This window comes from Silene latifolia, chromosome 9 (genome assembly GCF_048544455.1).
Source record: "Silene latifolia isolate original U9 population chromosome 9, ASM4854445v1, whole genome shotgun sequence".
Classification (NCBI taxonomy): domain Eukaryota; kingdom Viridiplantae; phylum Streptophyta; class Magnoliopsida; order Caryophyllales; family Caryophyllaceae; genus Silene; species Silene latifolia.
Window position 1 is genome coordinate 32,265,716 of NC_133534.1, and position 23,955 is coordinate 32,289,670.

Sequence of the window (23,955 nt, forward strand, 5' to 3'; positions counted from 1 at the left end):
TATAGCTCGCTCTCGCCTCTGCTGCCTCTTTTTATTGTGCTATACGTTGTGCCCTTTCTCATCAACAAACGAAACTGTTAAAATAAAAATTTCTAAGTAGACCTCTGTTGTTTGGGGTTTAGAATCGTGATAGGTTGGACTTAGCTCGTTACTTCCATTTTAGCGTACAAGGCTATAAGCCGACCCCGGTGACACATGACCTGAAACCACTCCAATAAGAGTGATGCCACTCCAATATAGCGTATAAGGCTATAAGCCGACCCCGGTGACACATGGCCTTTCACCACAGTACCACAAGTACTTAGAAGGTGAAAGGCTTCCGAACTGACATGCCAGGTATCTCATTGTCCAACGTGGCAGAAGACATCGAAACTGGCTTGGTAGCTCGGCCATCTGGATTTGCCAAGCCATTCACCTTATAGCTGATCTATGATGATCAAAGGCACTATTTTTTTTTTTCTTCAGTTTCCTATCTACTGTATAACTTAGAACGAAAGCCTCAAACTGTCACTGGAATTAGTTTATTCCATAATTTTGATCACATTGTATATCAATTTTGCTTCTGCTGTTTTCCTGGACTTATTTTATGTTTTTTTTTTCTTTGGAATAAAAGAAGTATAATAGGCCGTCTTTGATGTCGACGAAACTGGCAGCTACACTATTTTTTTTTTTTTTTTTTTTTTTTTTTTTTTTTTGACAATAATGAACTTCATATATTAAATAAAAGTGTACATATAATATCAGCCAGTAGCCAAGCTAACTGACCAGTGAACATACAGACGAAGGAAACTACGAATTGTGCACAACGACTGGCGCAATTCGATTGGTACTGGCTTTGTGGAGGCCAGAACAGAAGATAATTTTTTTGATGTAACTTTGAAAGAAACGGAAGGTTGCAAAGCTGAGTGAGCTCTATACATAGTGAGAAGTAGGCCTTTCGTTGATGCTGCAAAAACAGTGGATGCACGCACATAGTGTTCAACAGGAATACAAGAGAGCATATCCGAAGAAGAGACGATGTAGTGATCCTGAAGAGATAACCTGCAAACATGAATAAAGTAAGTCACAGCAGAGAAAGGCAGAGCGCAGTCCAAGGTCGGTATAGAAAGTTTGGAGGCAGCTGTAGAATAGGAAGACCAAAGTACGGCCAGCTGAGAATGAGATGCAAGAAGGTAGTCAGACAGATGTAAAATCTGAACCAGATTGACACTGCAATTGTCAAAGACTACAGAGTTGCGAATCATCCAAATGACCTTTAAAATACAAAGGAATTGAAGTAGGCACTTATCTGCAGTTTCTGTGACGTGAAAATATCCAATAAAATCAGCAATCCATCGTTGCAAGCAAACACCAGGATTAGCTACAGAATTAATGCCAAGAGACGAAGATAACCAAACATGTCTAGAAACAGTACAAGAGCGAAAAAGATGATCTAAAGACTCCGGATGCGAGTGACAAAAAACACAGGAAGTACTAACCTGGATGCCTCTAAAGAGAGATTTTTTAAAGAGGGAAGGATATTATGTACTATACGCCACACAAGTAGAGGGAACTTAGGAGAACAGTGAAGACCCCAAAGAACTTTCCAAGGAAAGGCAGAGTAAAACGATGGAGAGCAGGAAAAGGCTATATGGGACAACAGGAAATCATATCCTGAGCGGACTATATAGACTCCATCTTCCGTGTATTTCCAGTAGAGGAAATCATCTATATCAATATGAGGAGGTTCTATTGCAAGAATAGCCTTGGCACAAGGAGAATGAAACCAACGATAAACAGTGAAAGGATTCCAATCACCCGAAGCAGTGAGCATATTAGAAAGGGATGGTGTTTCCGCAGCTGAAAATAATCTCACAGAGGGGGTATGGTCGTTGACCCAAGGGCTTATAAACAGGTCAACAGACGCACCAATACCAAGCTTCCATGAAAATCCAGGAGAAAAAGCATTAGCCGCTCGACGTAATCCAGACCATAAAAACGAAGGATGAAAGACTTTTGAATTTGAAGCAGGAATAGGTAATTCCTTCCTGTACTTGGGAGTCATAAACTTTGATAATAAACCAGACGGATGATGATGTATACGCCAGAAATTCTTCATAAGGGATGCCTGACTTAGCAAAGAGACAGATTTCAAACCTAGGCCGCCACTTTCAAGAGGAAGCTGCAGACTGCAGAGCGTCGAGAGAGAGCCAATGAATAGATTTATGACGAACATCTTTGCGCCACCAGAAAGCCGCAATCAGAGAGTCAAGCTTCTTACATATTCCAAGTGGAAAAGGAATATAAGTCATCAGAAACCGGATCGAGCCCAAAATAATAGAGTTGATAATAAGCAGCTTACAAGGCTGGCTGAGGTGGAGAGAAGACCAAGCAATAATACGAGATGTCATCTTATCCACCAAAGGATGAAAAGCCAGAGACCTCTTAGAAGGAAGATCTACCGGAACACCCAAATAATTCCCAAGCAATCAGATGTTCGCATTTTCAGAATGGATGCCATGTGGGACTTGAAATCAGTCGGTGCATTTGGACTGAATTTAATAAAAGACTTATCCAAATTTATCATCTGTCCCGACGCGAGTTCAAAGCACCGAAACAAATCCCTTAGAGTCTCAAAAGAAGTTGGATTTGCTTTACAGCAAATAAAAGCATCGTCAACGTAAAAAAGATGTGTGATAGGGGGAGCATACCGAGAAATCTTGAGGCCATGTAACGTGCCAGTCTTCTCCGCTGTTCGCAACTGGCAAGATAAAATATCCATGCACATAATAAACAAATAAGGTGAAAGTGGATCACCTTGCCTCAGACCACAAGAAGGTCTAAAGGTAGAAGAGGGCTCGCCATTGATAATGATATTATAAGTGACAGTCGATATGCATTCCCAAATAATATTCTGCCAGAAGATTGGGAAACCAAATTTCTTCATAATCGCAATAAGGAATGGCCAAGAAACACGGTCGAACGCTTTATGCATATCAAGTTTTAGAGCAGCATAAGAAACCGATCCTTTCTTTGTTTTATTAAGATAATGCATAATCTTGTGAGTAATAAGACAGCCGTCTGACATAAGCCGAGAAGGAACAAAAGCTTGCTGAGACTCCGAAACAATCGATGAAATAACAAGCTTGAGTCGATTAGCAAGACACTTGGAGGCGAGACGATAAATAACATTGCAGAGACTGATAGGACGATACTGAGAGATCAACTCTGGCTTCTCAACCTTAGGGATAAGAATAATATGGGTATTATTCCATTCTTTCAACATAACACCCGAGTTAAGGAATCGAAGAAGAGCCAAAGTAACCAACTGACCAATCTGGGGCCAAAACATCTGGAAAATTTTTGGTGTAATTCCGTCAGGCCCAGGTGATTTGGAACCATCCATACCATTGAGAGCATGTATAATATCAAGTTCCGTAAAAGGAGCAGATAACAGCAAGCAGTCCTCCGAGCTGAGAACCGGAAGATCAAGGGACTCAAGCAAAGGGCCAATAAACCCGCGAGGTGAGCCAGGATCTTGAGGAGGTGTTGCACACAAGAAATCGCGAAAGAAAGATGTAATCTCTAACGAAATCTGTTCTGGAGTAAAAGCCATTCACCGGAGCTAGAAAGTAATGCAAGGATACGCTGATGAGAAGACCGTTGTTTGACACGGGAATACAAGAACCGCGATGAGAGGCCATCGAGAACTTTATTTTTCAGTTTTGCCCGTTGTAACCAATACGCATGCTGAGTCTGTAGAAGTTGAAGTTGTGCAGAATGAACTTGTTGAAAAGATGTTGCTGACTGAACATCTATAATCCCAGAACTAGAGCAATGAGTTTTATGTTGAATCTCAGACCAATTAATACCATGGGACAGCCGATGATGAATAACCCATTGCATTATAGAAAAGCGGATAGAAGCAAGGCGGCGTGACAAAACATACATAGGAGAGCCAGCAATAGATATCTGCCACGCACAAGCTACTATGTGGGCTATCTCTAGTGAATTGAAGCACCAGTTATCAAGACGATAAGGGCATCTGCAAACCTTTGAAGGAGGGAAAAACTTGAGGATAATTGGAGCATGGTCCGAAATAAGAATAGGAAGATGCATAATTGATGCGTCAGGGAAAAAGTGAAGCCAGTCGTTGTTAGCATAGGCACGGTCGAGGCGTTCCATAATTAACTGACCATCAGATCAATTATTCAACCAAGTATACGGTGGGCCAAATAAAGGGACATCAAGCAAAGGTAGTGAAATCCTGTTGGCCACGAATGTCATATGATCCACCTAATTTATCGGAATGCATTTCAACCTGATTAAAATCACCAATAATTAGAAAAGGAGACAGACCTGAAATTAATTCAGTAATAACGGTCCATAAAGAAAGACGCAACTCAAAAGATGGTTCACCATATATAAACATCACATACATATCATGCTTTGTACATACATTAGTTACTGCTAAACATAATTTACACAATATAAAGTGAGGGTGAATACTAATAGAGCTAAGTACAACTTAGTCATCCCAACGCAAAAGAAGACCCCCACTATGCCCAACTGAGTCGATGCCACAAAAATGAGGGAGTCCAAGATGGGCTGTCTTAGAGGCAGCAGCTGATAACGAAGTCATAGTCTCTTGCAAAAACAAATTGACGGATGATATTGATGGATACACCAAAATAAAAACGGAATTGTAGGATCATCCATCTCTCCTAATCCCCTACAATTCCAGGCAAAAGTAGTCATTGGAAACCGGGTGGCGAATTATGGTCCACCACTAGACCTTCAGCTAGAAAGTCTTCAACGCTGGTACAAGGCAAAAGAGAAACGAGTAAGGAATAAGAAACAAAACGAAAAATAAAAAGCTCATCTGGACGAGCGCGCTTGGGAGGCAGCTGATCCAAATCGTCAAACAAAAGCGAACTGAACAGGCGCTTAGCAACATGCCTCAAAATAACATCCAAATTATTAGAAAACGCAGGAAAAAAAGAGGAAAAAGGAGGAATACGAGACGGATGTAATACCAATCCAGGATCAATTGATACAAGATCCGACGTGCATTCCAAATCAAAAAAAGAAGATCTATTTGTGCGTTTAAAAGAGGCTCTACTAGAAGAGTTTATACCGACTTTTACCTTTCGCTTATAAACCATAGTTATTGTTTAGGTATTTTTACCCAAATCGATGAATTAGGGTCAATGTAGTCTATATTCGTTGGTTGAATGTATGTTTGTTCGTACGTCGTTGAGTAATAGGAAAATAAAGTGCGTAATGTAAATTGACACATAAGATTTTGGTGACGCGGAAAACCCAATGTGGGAACAACCGCGGGAGGGACGGTACCCTGCCAAGTATTGCACTATATGAATTGGAGGACGATTACAACTGTGGCACGAAGCTAATCCTGCTGGCCCTAGGCGTCAGGCCTGCAAGATCTCAGATGGGTATATATTTGTGAGTGATATGCCGTGGTGTTGATGTGAGTGCGCAAGTGCGGTTGTCTTGAGTATAATCTCGAATGAATGTATGGATGAGTGAATGCCCTTCTTGATTTGCTCCCCTTGGCTATTTATAGGGTAAGAACCCTAGATATATCCTACCTCGAATATGGAAAGGGAATATTATTTCCATAAGGACTTCTTTCCAAACTCGGACTCCCTTGCCAATTCCCCCCGATCTCCCTATCTTCTCCCTAACTTCTCTCTGACACTCCTTTACTCCTTTCCTTAACACGGGCCCCTTCTATGACGGGCTCTTGATCCTCCTTAAGCCCATTTCCCTTTTTCCTAACCGCGGGCTCCCTTCCTCCTTATCACTTCTTTCGTAATCTTTATTTTATCAAATGGGCCTTCTTTATTGTGCTATTTTTAGCCCAAACAGTTTGCCCCAAATTTCTTGTGAAGTACGCTTTCAAGTATCGAGCAAGGAATTTTACGTAACCAAATACTAAACCCTACGCCGTCTTTTTACTCCTTCCCATGCAATCCATCATTTCCAGCCGCCCTACTCCTCTTTCTCTGCACCCAACTCCCTCTCTCCTCTTTATAACCCCAACGTCCCTCTTCCACTCTCATTAATCACTTCAAATCATTTCAAAAACTCTTCTCTCTTAAACCTTCAATCTTCCTTCTCCTTTATTCCCTGCCGGCTTCACTGTTTCCCTTCCCCGTCTCCATCTCCAGGTAATCCATCTTCTCTTCTTCTTTTAATCTTCATTTTCTCTCTACACCATGGGGTAAAACTCGACAATCCTCGTCAACCCCTACACCCTCCGACCGTAATCTTGACCCCCCCTTCCCTTCTCGGGGACTTTTTAAACATCCACATGATTGTGACTCCGCCCTAACTCCGGCCAACATTCCTATGATCAAGAGTCTTCTTGGTCTTGGTGACGGGGTGGATATCGTAATCCCTGAACCGGGGCAGAAAGCTGACGCCCTCCGTCCGGGGTGAGTTTGTTTCTATCTGTACCCGTTTAAATATGGCCTCCGTTTTCCTTTCCCTAAACTCGTCCAAGATTTCATTTTTACCAACAATTTCGCCATGGCACAAATTTTCGCTGCCATATGGAGAGTTCTTCTCTATTCTCTGGCCGCTGGTCAGAGTACTGGCAAATCCGTCACTCTGGGCGATCTGGCCCACATGTACAGCATCAGATCCCTAGGAAGGCGTCAGTTCTCATTCCGGGGCCATGGAGAGGCTCCCTTCAGACACGTGTCAAAATCCCGTGATGAGAAATGGTTTGAGGACTTCTTCTTCGTGAGGAAGGACTCCATCCAGTCTCTTGCTGATTATATTTTCGAGAAATGGGTTCTGACTTCGAGTAAGTAGCCTCCCTGTCGCCTGATTTATTTTATCTCGCTGCTTACTAGGTTACTTCATCGTCTTCGTGTGCCCCCGTGACCTTACCCGTATCGGCGCAAGATCTCGCTGCGGCAAAGTCATTCAAAGATTTCGAGTCCGAGAGAAAGTTCCCGGACACTGCTTCCCGGTTTCTCACCGCTTCCTCCTCCAATCCTCCCCAATCGGCTCACAAGTATGTCTTAGGTAAGACTTCGCAACCACTTTTATTTGCATCTTTGTTTATCCGACGTGTTGATCATCCCGTCGTCCGAGACTTATGTATGCTTGCGGGTTCAAAAGTTGATCAATTGGAACTCATCCTCCAAAGTGCTAAAAGAAAAAGACCTTCGCCGGCCACCCGATGTGGCCTCCGCCTCCAAGAAAGTGCTCGCCGCCTCTTTTCGAGACTCCTCCCACGTTTCGATTCTGCCGCACGTGAGCCCCGGAAGTTAACCCGTTATCTCGCCATCCGCCTACTCCTCCCGCCAGTCCTCGGGCTTCGTCTAGTGGGGGCATCATTGCTCATTTCCCAGAAGGCTTTGGGAATGTGGACAAGGTGCCGATCTTGGCCGAGAGATTGATCGATTGCTCTTTCCTCCTGTTGAGGAAACGTTTTGAGTTCACCCCAGAGGAGATGGCCGAAAATGACGTGCACAACGCCTTCATGGTAAATATTCTTCGTCTTCTCTACCCGTCCGTCCATCCGCTTCTTGCTTAAATTTCGCCTCTCAACTCTCTTGCCGACTTCGGATTATTTATGCCCCGGACTCTTCATCCCGCACTCTACAACGGGAAGATGATCAACATAGTGCGAGACCACCGGCCGTGCTACGGCGCCAAGAACCAGGAGTCGAAGGAGACTTGCAGATCCGCACAACAGCGGGTTGATCGAAGGAGCGTGTGGTGGAGCCAAGACCGAGCTTCTTTGTCACTAAGAAGAAGTTGAAGGAGGGGGCGATCGGTGGCTCGAACCCGGGCGGTGTCGGACAAAGACTTTTTTCGACTCTCGAAGCGATCCGAGGAGAAGATCGGTGGTGATCTCCCGGCCACCAACGTTGTTGCCTATGCCACGGGCGAGGAAAGATCGGCGGGATGCGTGCGCCCTTGAGGAGGCTCCCACCCAAAGAAGCCATAAAGGAAGAGGAGAAGCGACTCGAGATGCTCTACCCCACCCAACCCGATCCGAGCGTGCGATACGAAAGTGGTGAGGTGAATTCTCTGCGTTGGCCGAGCAGGCTGCTGGGGGTGGTGTTGGAATGTCCCAGGATTTCTTGCCGACGGAGCTCGGGAGCTATGGCGGCCGAGGATGCTCAGTGAGCGAAGACACGAAATGAGAGGTCGGCGAGGCGGAGGAGATGAGAGGTGGAGGTCATTAATGTGACCGATAATTAAGTTTTTATGTTTTGATGAACTTTTTGGCGATCCGGCCCAGAGGTGGCGAGACTTTGTAAGTTTTAAACTCTTCTTGCGTTTGCTCCCGGTGGTGGCGGTTAAACTTGGGGCGATATTTTTGGCCATATTTTGAAATTCCCCTTGTCATAGTTTGGCAAGGTTTTAGCTTACATATCGTGTGTTCGTTGTTTCTCTTTCCTGTTTTTAGGAAGTTTGTGCCGTGTCGATCTTCTTGGCGATTTGGCGAGTCTGTCACCCGAAAAGGCTAACGTTCGACTCGGCTAGGCTAGTGTGTCACCGATGGGCGATTTAGGCGTATCCGCAATGTTAGGAGGAGTGGTCGTGTCAACCTAGGAGGTCGATTTAGACCGGCTGGTCACTGAAAAGGCCGATCCAGCACTAGGCTAGTCCGTGTCGGTAGGATGGTGATTTAGGCGTATCTTGCATGATTTTTGGACTACTTAACCTTGTTCATGACGCAAGGTGTGTTCATCTCGTTTAATGCCAACAAGGGCGTCATTGAGACAAGTTTATCGTCATTCTAGGACCAAATGGAGACGCGCAGGATTCGGTAGCGCTTGAGATATCCCTACGTTCCATGTTCGTTTTTGCATGCATCTTTGGGGCCCCGATTAATTGCGATTAGTGCGAGCTACGTCCAGGGGGTGGTATCGGGGGTTTGGATAAGCGTATTCAATTTGTCGACCGGACTCCCTTTCGTATGTTCCACGGTCACTTTGGTGAGGGTGCTCCTTGTGGAGAAAATAGGTTGGGCATGTTGATCGCTAGTGTGCCTTGTCACCCGCGTTGGCGGTTGATTACGGTCTGCTAGACATCCTTTCAAAGTACCATAGATACCGAGAATTCAAAGTGATATACTTAGAGAGCCACGAAAATAAGAAAATCTATTAAAATGATGTGAAGTACTGTCGCCATCTCATGGGGTACGAGCAATTGTGGTCCCGTGACGCCGCGGACCACACCATCCAATAGCGAGTTTAAAGTTTTACAAATAACTTAAAGATACCAGAAATAAGAGTGAAACTGGCAGTATGCCTACTACCGGATTTTTATTTTATCTTTAAAAATGATTTGGCTTCTCATAGTACATTATTCTGAAAGCTAGAGTCTACTTATTATTAAAAGTAATATCTCTTCAGGTGAAGTATGTTCCATGGGCGTTGTATGATTTGACCGTCCATAGTTATTAGTCTGTATGCACCATGGCCAACAACTCCTTCTACCTGGTATGGTCCTTCCCATTTGTAGGCGAATTTGCCTGCTTTTCGATTTTTGGTGTTTTGAAACACCTCTCGGAGAACCAGGTCTCCTACCTCCAGTAGCTTGACTTTCACATTCTTGTTGTAACTCCGGCCACCGATTGTTTGTAGGCGACCGGACGGATTTTTGCGCTTACTCGCGGCTCGTCAATTGTGTCCGGGCTTGGTCATCTCTCGCATTGTTCGGTTCCTCGTCATATTTTCATACCGTGAGTGGGAACTAGAACTTCGATGGAATGACCGCTTCCGCGCCAAACACCAGTGAAGGGTGTTTGACTGTTGCTATCTTTGGCGTCGTTCTATCCGACCATAACACTAGTGGCAATTCATCCGCTTTGTCCTCCTAACTCCCGTAACCTCCTTCTCGATTGTCCATAATGATTTTATTCTTTGGATTGACTTGTCCATTGGACTTTGGAGTCCTAGGCGCTGACTTTTTCAAGGTGATATTCCACCTGGCACAGTATCCCTCGGTATCGTTGGAGATGAATTGTGAGCCATTGTCATATATGATTTCTGATGGGATACCAAATCTGCAAACGATGTTTTGTTTTATGAACGAAATGACTTGTTTATCTTTTACCTCCGTGAATGCTTCTGCCTCTATCCACTTGGAGAAGTAATCTGTCATTGCTAGCATCCAGGTTCTGTTTCCTGTGGCCCGTGGTAGGGGGCCTACTATGTCCATGCCCCATGCCATGAATGGCCAGGGAGAGATAATAGGGTGCAGAGGCTCTGCTGGCTGGTGGATCATGGGCGCTGAGCGTTGGCAGGCATCAAATTTTGGTGCATACTCTGCTGCATCTGCTTTCATTAAGGGCCAATAATATCCCTGTCTGAGGTCTTTATTTTCCAGACTCCTGCCCCCTGCATGGTTTCCACATTCGCCACTGTGGAGAGCATGCAACACAGTCTGTGCTTCTTCCTTGTCCAGGCACCGTAGGTAGGGGCCTGCTAGCGATTTTCTGAATAATATATCATCAATAAGTATGAATCTGGAGGCCCTTATTCTAAAAACTCTCACTTCCTTCTTATCATCTAGTAGCTTGTTATGGCGCGCCCGATCTAGGTAAGGTGTGCGCGATCGTCGTCATTTGGATCGGCCACAGTCGGGCGTCGCTGTTTGGCCGAGAGCTCTCACCTTTCTCTCAGAATCGCTTGGATTTCCTTTTCGCTTTGTGGATCCTCCAGTTCACCCCTATCTATTTCGTCCGCATACGGATAGAAGGTTCAAAGATATGTGCTATTGGAATCTTTGGATAGCTCGTTGGTTTGAATGTTGCCCCCGGGGATGCTAGGGCGTCCTCTTCCACGTTCGATCTCTCGGGGACTGTTTAAGCTTGCAAGTTTCGAATTTTTGTTTTAATTCCTTTGCTACTTTTAGGTATGCAATCATCTTCGAATCTCTGGCTATAAACTCATCATTTACGTGGTTGACTATTAACAGAGAGTCGCCGGATATGAGCAGGTGTCTGACCCCTAACTCCGAGCTAGCTTCATTACCAATATCAAGGCCTCATATTCTGTTTCATTGTTGGTTGCCTTGAATCCACATCTTACGACTTGCGCTATCGGGTCTCCCCGTGGTGATCGCAAATTAATCCTACACCGCCCCCTTTGATTGGAGGCTCAGTCGATATGCATCATCGCTAGACTTCGTCGCTTGCTTCCTTCTAAAGTGAGGATCTCTCGTATCCGCGATTCTCGGATGGTTGGACTGAAGTCTGACACGAAGTCGGCTAGTGCTTGTGATTTGATTGCTTTTCTAGGGTCGTATTGGATGTCGTATCCACTGAGGTGTACAGATCATTTAGACATTCTTCCTGACAGTTCAGGCTTCCTCATGATAGCTTTTAGCGGGTAGTTTGTCACAACATGTATGATTTGTGACTCAAAATAGGGACGCAGTTTGCGAGATGCTACTACCAATGCTAGTACTAACTTTTCAAGGGATGTGTACTGGTCTCTGCCGGGCGGCAGAGACTTGCTTACGTAGTATAACGCTTCTCGCTCCTTTTCTTGCTCTCGACCGGGACAAAGACACTCATCGCTACTTCGTGATGACTAGGTATAGGAATAATGGTTCTCCTGGCTTTGGCTTTGACAAATGGCGATGGTCTTTGAAATAGTGCTTGGTCTCGACGCTTGCTCGTGTTCGGCGGTCCATTCAAACTTCTAGCTTTTCCTTAGTACGTCGTAAAATAGCCCGCATTTGTCGAAGATCTTGAAATGAACTGTTGTGGTGCTACCTTTCCGGCTAGTCTTTGAACATCCTTAGGTTTCTCGGGTGATTCAGTGTAAGAAGACTGACTTTGATACGTTCGATTTGGCTTCTATTCCTCTTTGAGTTACAATATAGCCTAAGAACTTGCGGAAGATACCCCGAAGGTGCATTTAGATGGGTTTAATTTCATCTTGTATTCCCCGAGGGTCTTTGAATGTTTTTCGCGGATCCGCATATGATCTTTGGCTTTTTTTCGATTTCACCACCATGTCATCAATGTACACCTCCATGGTTCTTCCTATTTGCTCTTTGAACATGCGGTTAACTTGACCTTTGATATGTGGAGCTGCGTTCTTTAGGCCGAACGGCATGACGTTGTAGCAATATATTCCTCTCTCGGACATAAATGCTGTCTTCTCTTGATCTGCAGGATCCATCTTGATCTGATTGTATCCACTCCATGCATCCAGAAATGTTAACATCTCGTGTCCAGCTGTTGCATCCACCATTGCATCAATATGAGGCAGAGGGAATGGACTTTAGGCCATGCTTTGTTGAGATCGGTGAAGTCCACACATACTCTCCACTTCCCATTCTTTTTAGGCACCACCACTACATTAGACAACCATTCTGGGTATTTTACTTCCCTTATTTTCTTCGTTTGACAGCTATCTACTTCTGGTTGATTACCTTATTTCTCTCTGCGCAAACTTTCTCCTTCTTTGTTGAATGGGTTTACACTTTGGGTCCACGCTAAGCTTATGTGTTATGATGGACGGATCTATGCCTATCATATCATCGTGTGACCATGCAAAGCAATCCATGTTATCTTACAAGAACTTGACTAGCTGCTGTCGTAAGCTTCCTGTGCATCCTGCTCCAATGAGCACGGTTCTTTCGGGTGCGGCTTGTCCGGGTTGATCGATCCGGCTCTTCTTCGGGGGTTCGATGTATTCGTCCTGGATAGGCTGCTCCTGTAATTGCTATGCGGGAGGGCTGGCAGTGCCCTTGAGTGCCTTCTTATAGCAGCCTATAGGTTCCTCCTGATCTCCTCTTATCGTTTCTACTCCCCATGGGATGGGGAACTTTATGCATTGGTGGTATGTTGAAGGGATTGCTTTCATCTGGTGCAACCATGGTCTTCCCAAGATGACGTTGTAAGTAGAAGGGCCATCTATAACCAGGTATCTGACTTGTTTGTTGACTCCTTCCACATAGGTGGGGATGATTAACTCACCTAGCGAGCTGGCTGTTTCTCCGCTGAAGCCTACTAGCGAAATAGTCTTCTTCTGTAAATCCTTCACGCTGAACCCCATGTTTTCTATGGTTTTCAGCATGATTAAGTTGACCGAGCTTCCTGTATCTACCGAGACCTTTCTAACTGTGCAATTGGCCATTGATAAAGTGATAATAAGTGCGGCATGATGTTCTCGTTCATCGTATGTTTCTCCTTCATCAAAGCTTACTGCTTTGGCAGTCACCTTTGTGAGAAAGTGCAAGAATTAGGCGCTGTCTCCTTTGATTTCGGTGGCATGTCTCTTAGCTGCTGAGTATGTCAGGCCGCTTAAGTCTGAGCCGCCTGTTATCACATTTATAATTTTAGTGCACGTGGGTGGGTCTGCCGGCTTGGAGGAACCTACCTTATCCTGCTGTTTGCCCCCACGTGGTAATAGGTGGCTCAGCTTTCCTTGTTCGTACAGGCGCTTGATCTCTCTTCTTAATGTGTAGCAATCCTCAGTGTTGTGTCCGATATCACGATGGAATTCACACTTCTTCTTGCTATCCTTTCTCCAAGCTTGCTCTCCCTCGGTGGGTTGGGCCACCCGACTCCATCTCCCATCTCTCGAGTGCCTTCAAGATTCCTCCGATACCTGTAGTGAACCCATACTCTGCCAGGGTGGGGAGTAGCTGGTTTTCCTCGATTCTGTTGACTCCCCTCCCATATGGTCTGTATCTCTCGTCCTTCTTGTTGGTGGTTTGCTTTCTTTCTGATTTCTCCATGGCTGAAGTACTTGAAATACTCGGTGTGCTCTGTAAGCTGGCTCTGGCTAGAATATCTTCCTCCAATCTGATCGCGCGCAAATTTGCTTTTCTCAGATCGCTTCGAAACTATGGCAGGGATGCATAGTTAGCTGCTTGTATAGGTCGGAGTCGTGTGGTGGAGGCCTATTCTGAAGGCTTCTACTGCTGTTGAGATATCACACTCTCGTACTACTAACTTCTCATTATTAAATTTGGTATTGTATTCTCCAATGCTCTCTCCTGCCCCCTGGACGATTCTGTACAGGTCTCCTACGTGCTTCCGTGGCTTTCTGCTGCTTGCGAACTGTTGAGTAAATGCGTTCACCAATTCAGCAAATGTAGATATCGTCTTGTTGGGCAGGCTTACAAACCATCGAAGTGTCGGTCCTGTTAGGGTGGACCCGAATCCTTTGCACGCAGGCCTCCTTAACTTGTCCTATGGTCATTACCGTCATCATTTTTGTTTATCGGTGATATGATCAAAGGGGGTCTGTGCCGTCGAAGAGAGGAATATTTGGGTTTGTGAATCCCTTTGGCATGGTTGTGATGGATATGGTGTCCACGAATGGTGAGTCGGCATAACCTTGTCTCTGTGAGCCGCTTTCTCGAGTGGGGGTGGTAGCCACGGAACCCGCTCAAAGATCTCCTTTAGTTCAATCGCCGATTAGTTATATTGGGTGAATCGAGGTCCGCTTTGTCGGTCTCGCATAATTCCTCCTGATCCGGGCTCTTGAAGATTCTGATAAGCTCCGGCAGCCAGGGGGGTTGTGGCAACGATTGTGTAACACCCAAAATCTGTAGGAACGTGGTTGACCGATCTTGTTGACCAATTAGACCTTAGGGATGAATGGGTGAGGGATCAGACTTGTAACAGGAGATTTATAGGTTTAGTTACTCGACCTAGTTGAGACCACTCGGTACCGAGTATCACCGATGCTCGGCCAGAGTGGAGTCTACTCGGCCGAGTATTTCCTATACTCGACCGAGTATGGCATTGTCGACACGTTATTATAAACGCAAGTTCGCGAGATTCATTTCATTATCTCATTTCCTCGACAGTTTCTCTTTCTCTAACCCTAGACTATCTCCCTCCTCTATCACTCCATAGCTTCATACCTCAATGAAATTAGCCTAAACCTCTACCATGGGAATGTCGGGATTCGCGGAGCAAGGATGATGTGGGTGGTGGTTGTCTATGTCGTCACCAACGTGTAAGGTTAGGTAAGTTTCTGCCCTGTGTCCTTTTGAATGATTCTCTGAGTATAGTCGTGTAATAGGATATGGTTATCATTGTTAGGGTGCTTATTAGAGTCGTGCGTGGCTGTAAATGGAAATCCTTCGTGCTTTGCGATGAGGTAGGGTTTCCCTACTCAGTCTACTGTTAATTGATTTGAGATTATGATTGTATTGTAATTTGTGATTATCCGCTGATCTTCGGAGTATAGTTGTTGTGGTGATGATGGCGTTGTAGTGCGACAGCTGTGATGCTGTGGGTGTGATTGTGGTGGAGTCACTTGCGGGAGTGGCTTCACACCCTAGTTCGCCCTCCGTGGAACCCGTCACGGGAGGGGATGTGCACATTAAGGGACAGGGAGTGTTAGTCGCTCGATGATGAGCTGGACTAGGTGGGAATGGGCTGCGGTCACCCACTGGCGGCGAGGATTACCTGTTGCGATGGGTAATCTGGCAGGGCTACACACTTCGCGGTGTAGTCGGTTACGGTGCGATGTGGTGAGGCTGGGATAGTGGATGATCAGCTGTTTACTTTATTGTCTTGTCTTATATTTGATTAGTCAGTACTGACCCCGTGTTGTTTTGTGGTATCTGCGGTGATCCATTCGGAGATGGTGAGCAGTTGGCTTAGCAGGTAATGTTGATTACGGCTGCTAGGATTGGAGGGATCGAGTCATTACGCTACTGGTCTAGAGATGTAGAATCACAAGTGTTGTAATTGTACCTTATTTTAGAGACTTTGAATAGAATGATATTGTGACAGATATTCTAATAATATAATATTGTTCTTGTATTGTCAAATTTGATCTACCTCCTCGGGAAACCGAGATGGTGACACCGTCATACACTGGAATGGTCCTTGGTAAGGCGTTCTGGTGTGCGGGGGTGTTACAAAGTGGTATCAGAGCCGACGATTTTGGAACCTTGAACTAACAAAATTAATGAACATAGGGTGTCAATTAAAATGAACCTGGTGTATGTACGTTGGGAGCCCCAGCCGATGCTAGATTTTGGGTGAGTAGGCGCCCTCATTTCAAAATCATGGCCCCATCGGACTTAAGCCAGACACGGGAAAAAGGGTAGCTAGTGTAGGTCGTTGATTGTTTGGTGATAATTGTAGTGTGTATCTATTATTAGGGTGATATGTGTTTTGTTGTATGTGTGGAAAAGTTGGAGTGAGCATGGAATTGTTGCAAAGTACGACCGGTGACAAATTAATCAATTTGTTTCACGATGAATGTGTTGTGTGTTGAATTACTACGTTGCAAATGTGATTATGGGATATGACTGGTGTTTAGCGGAATTAAAGATGATGTGACATAAGAATTAAACTTTGCGAATCGTAGTTAGATTGTGAGTATGCTATAAAGATAGAATAAAATAGTTTGTGGAAAAAGGGAGGAATAAAGGTAGGAATGATGATTGTTAGATGATGGATGTTATGTGATATGTGTTTATGTGTTAGAAATCAGCGTTAATAGTGACGAGTTAGGATGTCCAGGAACTCCGAACGATATTGTTTAATCTTGCGGGAATAATGAAAAGTTACTACTCCTTATTCGTTTTGGAAAACTCGACCGAGTAGATCATACTCGGCCGAGTATCAAGTTACAACACCCGAGTGTTCGTAATGTGAAAGTAATAATCGCTTCGTTTCTTCAAAACTCGATCGAGTAAGAAAGGTACTCGATCGAGCAAGTGTACACTCGGCCGAGTATCCTAAATACTCGGAGTAGTGAACACTCCGCCAGTATTATTCCCAACACTCGACGGAGTATTCTTTATGTGAGCCATATGCGGGTTATACAAAAACCCTATTTTCGTGCCTTTCTTTCTTATTTCCGCCTCCCACCTTCAGCTTTCCTTCTCTCTAAAACTCCACATCATCTCTTTCTCAAGCTTTTGGGTGAAATATTGGTGTCCCACTTGTTCTTATTTGCCCTAAACCAGTTTAAGGTAAGATTTAAACTCAATTTCCTTAATTGTTTCCAAAGGCATTGTGTACTAGCATGCTATATTTCGATTTCTTGCTAAAAACAATTGAAATTTAGTCTTTAACTTATTGATTTTCGAATTCGACTACATATAGAACTTGTGTATATTTTGGTTGATTAATTTCACGAGGTAAAATTCGATTTCTGAATTCTAGGGTTAGCAAAAACGAAATTCTCCTTATTGTTGATGAGTATCCTCTGATTTGAAGTAATTTGAAAACTTGGAACCATATGAATTGTAAGGTAGTTGGTGATTTTCGGATAGTTTATCTTAAAAAGCTCATTCTAAAATCGATATAAAAGTAAAACAGTCTGTCCTTTGTGCTAAGAACTTTCAAGTGTCAATCCTTTGTTAAAAATGATTTTCTTGCAGTATGGTGAAAACTAAAGGTTTACCCAACAAGAGACCTCGCGCGAATGTCCAACTTGAGGCTGGGCAATCTAGCAGTGGACCGGTTGTACCGCCGGTGGAGGCACATCCATCGGTAATTTTTGCTAACTTCAATCATCGTAAGGCTTTCGTGGCTCTTATGCGTCGTCCTTTTCGCCCCACCTGCTGTGTTAATCCCGGTATCCTTGAGACTTTAGGGATCAAGAAGGATATATTTCATATCTTTCGGATTTTGGGTATGGAGGGATTGTATCATCTAAGGAAGAAATCCTACCCTCACTTGACTTTTGAATTCTTGAGTTCTTTTGTTTATGATAAGAAGGGTAAGACCATTTCCTTTCGTCTCATGAACGAGGATCATGAGCTCACCCTCGACGAGTTGGCTGACCACCTGGGTTTAGAGGCTGAGGGGGACGGGTACCTTAGTGACGTGGCCAAGAACAGTGGCGCACCTCAGTACCTTCCGTATTTGACTGGCAGACCCGCCCCTAGCGTCAGTGCCATGTTGATTAATGATATCCAGACGTTTCCCTTCGTATGTTTCTAAGGATGATGACTGTTTTTCTTTGTACTCGAGAGATGACGTGAGCAAGCTCAATTCTCACGAAGTCATGCTCCTTATGTCTTACCTTAACCTCCACCGCCGTAAACCGTTTTACTACAGTGCTCCTGGTGTAGTGTGCTCTAGTCTGGAGCGCATGGCACAGTCTGAGACCCGATTCATTGCCTGCGGGGCCATAGTGACCCGCCTAGCTCAGCGACTAACCGACTTTGACGCCCCACCTCCTGAGGGGAATGAGTATGTTGAGGTTGTGCCCACCATGAACTATGTGGATGGTACTTCCGGACCCAGCTCATCTCCCTGTTGTTGACCATTTGGCCGAGTGGGAGACTTGTGCCATTCCTAGACCGGAGCCTCAGTCCTACCTCATTGACCCGCGGATTCTCTTAGACTTACCTGAGCCGGTCACAGTGCCTGAGGGACAGCAGCAGGTACCTCCCCCACCTAGGGAGCGTTGTGGAGTTAGGCAGCCTAGGGTAGACCCGGTTGTGTCTGAGACCTCTTACTCTGCCCCCGACTCCTACCCTTACCATCCTTATCAGTACTCGCCGTACCCTATTGTGCATGACCCTAAGATGCAGCCTCATGAGCTGGCTGAGCGGATCTCTTTTACTTTGGTGCTCCGCAACCTACATGAGATGACCCTTAACTAGGGCATCGGGACTCAGTTGGCACAACCTGTCTGGTGGAGAGGACCGGGAGTAGATACGGGAGTGTTCCACAGCTATGGGGTGGACCCGAGATACTGGAGACTTCCAGAGGAGACTGAGTTTGGCTACCTCGCGGGACCGTGGGGAGCCAACTCCGGCAGTCAGCTAGGAGGGGACTACTCAGCAGCAGTAGGCTTTCCAGGAGCAGGGAGTTCAGGTGCAGGTACCTCGGGCGCAGGTGGAGATGATGGCATGGAGGAGAGTCCTCGTTATTGATCGTATGTCGTTAGGTTACTTACTTTGATTTCTTTGATGTCGAATTTATTTGGTTGTGATGGATTCACTTTGTTGGGTGGAGTATTATTTCTTCTTTGGATGTTATTACCGGTATGTGGTATCTTTTGTTGGATGACTGTATTTGGCCATAAGGCCGTTACTTGGTTATCGTATGGAGAAGTGTTGAATGTCACTTAATGTAGGAATTAGTTATGTTTTAAACTATTGTGAAGAATTGATGCAGGTTGTTAGTGATAGCTAGGTGATATCGACAAAACGCTCTCTGGCGGGTATAACTCGACCGAGTATAGATTACTACTCGACCGAGTAGCGCTTACTCGGCCGAGTATTCCTATACTCGACCGAGTAGAACTTACTCGACCGAGTAACCTTTCATACTCGGCCGATTATTGCGGATTCAGAGGTATATTGGAAATTCGTTAGGAGAATTTCATAGTTACGTGATAATTGTATGACAAAGCTTGTTAGCTCCTTGTTTTACTACGTCATACTAGATGACGTCCCACAGATGGATCATGATTGTATCATGGATTTGTGATTGTTGGTATAGGCTATGAATTTATGAATGTTTCGTTGTATAACATAGGTTAGTTACCAGGATCTTAGATTGTTTAGGGGTGGAATACCCTAGACATTAAATTATATGAAGGTAACACTTTACTCATACCACGCGGTAACTGTAAGAAGTATTATACGTATGTATATGTTTGGTTACAATGATAATTGTTTCAATGAGGTTACGCATAGAGCTGTTCTTTCTCATTTATTCTATATATTAATTGTCACTACAAGAGTATATATGTTGGTTGCTGAAATATTTGGTCTTTATAAGTCACAAGAGTGTAATGTCGTAAAGCAAGTTGGGCTACAAGAGTTTATGAGTAATGTCACCGTCATGTAGTACGTTTTAGCGTTGGGTTTGGGGAAGTGATTAGTGGTGAACTTCGGGGACGAAGTTCCTTTAAGAGGGGAAGAGTAATGTCGCGGAATGTCGCAAAACTAAGTATTTGATTTTATGAAATATGTATTTAATTATGTGTAAGTATTGAATTTTATGAAATATTGGGAATCACATGTATGTTATGAAATATTGGGAATCACGTGTATGTTAGGTATGTTCGCATACGGAATTACTGAATTACAAGTATGTTTTCTTTAAGCCGTATCTATGTTGTATTCAATTAATGTGAAGATTATATTATATGGTGTACGGGTGTCAAGTAATATGAAGATTCAATTCAATTTTTGATAATTGGTATAGGTGTACGGAATGTGGTGGTTGTGTACTTGTGTACTGTTTACAATTTGAGTATTGCTTTACAATGACGTATTGTTTTGCATTTGTATACTTAATATAAGCGTACGGAATGTGGTAGTTTGCATTCGTGTATGGTTTTACAATTGTATACTTGCATAAGTGTATGGTTGAGTACTGTTTTGAGTATGGTTTCAAATACGTGTTGTTATGGTCGATAGTAGTTGTGCCGCGTTGGCAAAAGTGGGCGTAGGAATTTCGCTAATCTCCGTATGTATATGTGTAAGTTAGTGAGTAGCATTGTTTGGAGAGGTAGCTGTGATATGTGCTTATAGTTGAGTAAAGTGGCTGATGGTAATGTCTGAATAGCGTGAAATTGTACACCTTGGTGAAGGTGGTGGATGTCATGGTACGTAAACTTGCGGGGAGTGTCGTGCGGGCTGAACTTCGGGGACGAATTTCTTTTTAAGGGAGGAAGATTGTAACACCCAGGATCTGTAGGAACGTGGTTGACCGATCTTGTAGACCAATTAGACCTTAGGGATGAATGGGTGAGGGATCAGACTTGTAACAGGAGATTTATAGGTTTAGTTACTCGACCTGTTTGAGACCACTCGGCCGAGTATCACCGATCGACTCGCCGAGTGGAGTCTACTCGGCCGAGTATTCCTATACTCGACCGAGTATGGCCGCTGTCGACACGTTATTATAAACGCAAGTTCGCGAGATTCATTTCATTATCTCATTTCCTCGACAGTTTCTCTTTCTCTAACCCTAGACTATCTCCCTCCTCTATCACTCCATAGCTTCATACCTCAATGAAACTAGCCTAAACCTCTACCATGGGAATGTCGGGATTCGCGGAGCAAGGATGATGTGGGTGGTGGTTGTCTATGTCGTCACCAACGTGTAAGGTTAGGTAAGTTTCTGCCCTGTGTCCTTTTGAATGATTCTCTGAGTATAGTCGTGTAATAGGATATGGTTATCATTGTTAGGGTGCTTATTGGAGTCGTGCGTGGCTGTAAATGGAAATCCTTCGTGCTTTGCGATGAGGTAGGGTTTCCCTACTCAGTCTACTGTTAATTGATTTGAGATTATGATTGTATTGTAATTTGTGATTATCCGCTGATCTTCGGAGTATAGTTGTTGTGGTGATGATGTCGTTGTAGTGCGACAGCTGTGATGCTGTGGGTGTGATTGTGGTGGAGTCACTTGCGTGAGTGGCTTCACACCCTAGTTCGCCCTCCGTGGAACCTGTCACGGGAGGGGATGTGCACATTAAGGGACAGGGAGTGTTAGTCGCTCGATGATGAGCTGGACTAGGTGGGAATGGGCTGCGGTCACCCACTGGCGGCGAGGATTACCTGTTGCGATGGGTAATCTGGCAGGGCTACACACTTCGCGGTGTAGTCGGTTACGGTGCGATGTGGTGAGGCTGGGATAGTGGATGATCAGCTGTTTACTTTATTGTCTTGTCTTATATTTGATTAGTCGATCGACCCGTGTTGTTTTGTGGTATCTGCGGTGATCCATTCGGAGATGGTGAGCAGTTGGCTTAGCAGGTAATGTTGATTACGGCTGCTAGGATTGGAGGGATCGAGTCATTACGCTACTGGTCTAGAGATGTAGAATCACAAGTGTTGTAATTGTACCTTATTTTAGAGACTTTGAATAGAATGATATTGTGACAGATATTCTAATAATATAATATTGTTCTTGTATTGTCAAATTTGATCTACCTCCTCGGGAAACCGAGATGGTGACACCGTCATACACTGGAATGGTCCTTGGTAAGGCGTTCTGGTGTGCGGGGGTGTTACAGATTGTCCCTTCTTTGCCGGTTCACTTCTTTGGTTTGACTCGGATCCGCTACTGTGTGTCGATCGATTGCGGGACTACTAACGGGAAGGCCACCTGTTTGTATCCCTACAAAACTAGCTAGCTGTCAGCTATCTGATGTGAGGTATCCTAACCCTCGTGGGGTTATCCTTCCATCTGATGGTATCGTAGCCAAATCCAATCTTGTAATTATTTCAGCTGGTATCTGCCTGCTGTCTGCTGCTCCATGTGTTAGATCTACCAAGGGAGATCTTCCTTCACCTGTCTTGTTCGCTGGAGTGTTGGGTCGTCGCTTGGGTGATCAATTTGTGCCGTGAGCTCTCTGTCTATCCTTCTTACCTCAAAGATCTGCTCTCCTTTGGTCTTCTCTCATGTTTTCCATAGCTTTCGAAGATTTTCCACGCCGGCGGCGCAGGATTTGCGTGGGACTCGGCGCGGAATGACGCCCGAGCTTGATGTTCCTTTGTCCGATCGATCGATCCGAGTTGAGACAAGCAGGGTCCCGGGAGGTAGAGAGGCTTTTGTTGTTGGTATGATTCTTGAGGTATGTCCGGGAGCCTGCGTGGCCATTGTCGATGTTGGACTTTGGGTAGACGGTGGTGGTGGCGATGGTTGCCTGCTCCCTGACATGGCTTCAGATACTTGCTTTTCCATAGTATATCTAGAATATCAACGATTGACGACCACAATGCCCCACGGTGGGCGCCAAACTGTTTAGGTATTTTTACCCAAATCGATGAATTAGGGTCAATGTAGTCTATATTCGTTGGTTGAATGTATGTTTGTTCGTACGTCGTTGAGTAAATAGGAAAATAAAGTGCGTAATGTAAATTGACACGTAAGATTTTGGTGACGCGGAAAACCCAAAGTGGGAACAACCGCGGGAGGGACGGTACCCTGCCAAGTATTGCACTATATGAATTGGAGGACGATTACAACTGTGGCACGAAGCTAATCCTACTGGCCCTAGGCGTCAGGCCTGCAAGATCTCATATGGGTATATATTTGTGAGTGATATGCCGTGGTGTTGATGTGAGTGCGCAAGTGCGGTTGTCTTGAGTATAATCACGAATGAATGTATGGATGAGTGAATGCCCTTCTTGATTTGCTCCCTTTGGCTATTTATAGGGTAAGAACCCTAGATATATCCTACCTCGAATATGGAAAGGGAATATTATTTCCATAAGGACTTCTTTCCAAACCCGGACTCCCTTGCCAATTCCCCCCGATCTCCCTATCTTCTCCCTTACTTCTCCCTAACTTCTCCCTGACACTCCTTTCCTTAACACGGGCACCTTCTATGACGGGCTCTTGATCCTCCTTAAGCCCATTTCCCCTTTTCCTAACCGCGGGCTCCCTTCCTCCTTATCACTTCTTTCGTAATCTTTATTTTATCAAATGGGCCTTCTTTATTGTGCTATTTTTAGCCCAAACAGTTATCACCCTCGACATAGGTTCCACAGACTCCATAGCAACATCAGAAGCAGAAGCGATCGAGTCACGAAAAAGGCAGCCAATATCTATAATCTGAGAAGGAAGAGAAGGCTCCCGAAGTCCCAATAAAGATGAGTCCTCCATAGCATCTTCAGGGACGTGCATACGGAACGCCAGAGAAGGTGGATGAACAGTAACAGTAGGTGGAACAAATCTAGAAGTTGAAGGAGGATCAAAAGCCGAAGATCCACGGATCACCGGGAACGATTCTAAAAGAACCTCACGTGATAAATCTTCGTGAACCTGAAGTTCCGGAGGAGCAGATGACGAAGGACTCACATTAGCAGAGTCATCCGTGTCCGAGCTAGAGAACGAGAAAACAAGGGAAGCACCCCCTGAGTCCATCACCACAGGGTCCCCATCAACCGTCAGATCAATAGTAGAGTTCACGTACTTATATCTTGGCGGAAGACCCATGATCTCCGTAGAATAGAAAGAAGTATTAGGCGGACCATGAAGAACCACTAATCCACGAGCAGCGAGAGAAT

The 23,955-nt window shown here is 44.8% G+C and overlaps 1 protein-coding gene across 1 annotated transcript; it reads right to left on the bottom strand.

Moving 5' to 3' along the window:
• Window positions 1–740: 740 nt before the first annotated feature.
• On the bottom strand, window positions 741–4,164 carry LOC141600809 (uncharacterized). The gene is made up of 5 exons (XM_074421062.1): window positions 3,627–4,164; window positions 2,442–3,579; window positions 1,479–2,168; window positions 1,138–1,401; window positions 741–1,041 (listed from the first exon to the last, which is right to left on the bottom strand). Exons 1-5 carry the CDS (start codon window positions 4,162–4,164, stop codon window positions 741–743), a joined length of 2,931 nt encoding a protein of 976 aa, XP_074277163.1.
• Window positions 4,165–23,955: the final 19,791 nt, after the last annotated feature.

Excerpts from the sequence above, each read along its gene's own strand:
- LOC141600809 (XM_074421062.1), bottom strand. The coding sequence starts at position 4,164 with ATGGAACGCCTCGACCGTGCCTATGCTAACAACGACTGGCTTCACTTT. Across the intron at positions 2,169-2,441 it reads GGAATTATTTGGGTGTTCCG|TCTGCAGCTTCCTCTTGAAA; the intron begins GTAGATCTTCCT and ends GACGCTCTGCAG. Across the intron at positions 1,042-1,137 it reads TCTCAGCTGGCCGTACTTTG|GTTATCTCTTCAGGATCACT; the intron begins GTCTTCCTATTC and ends TCATGTTTGCAG.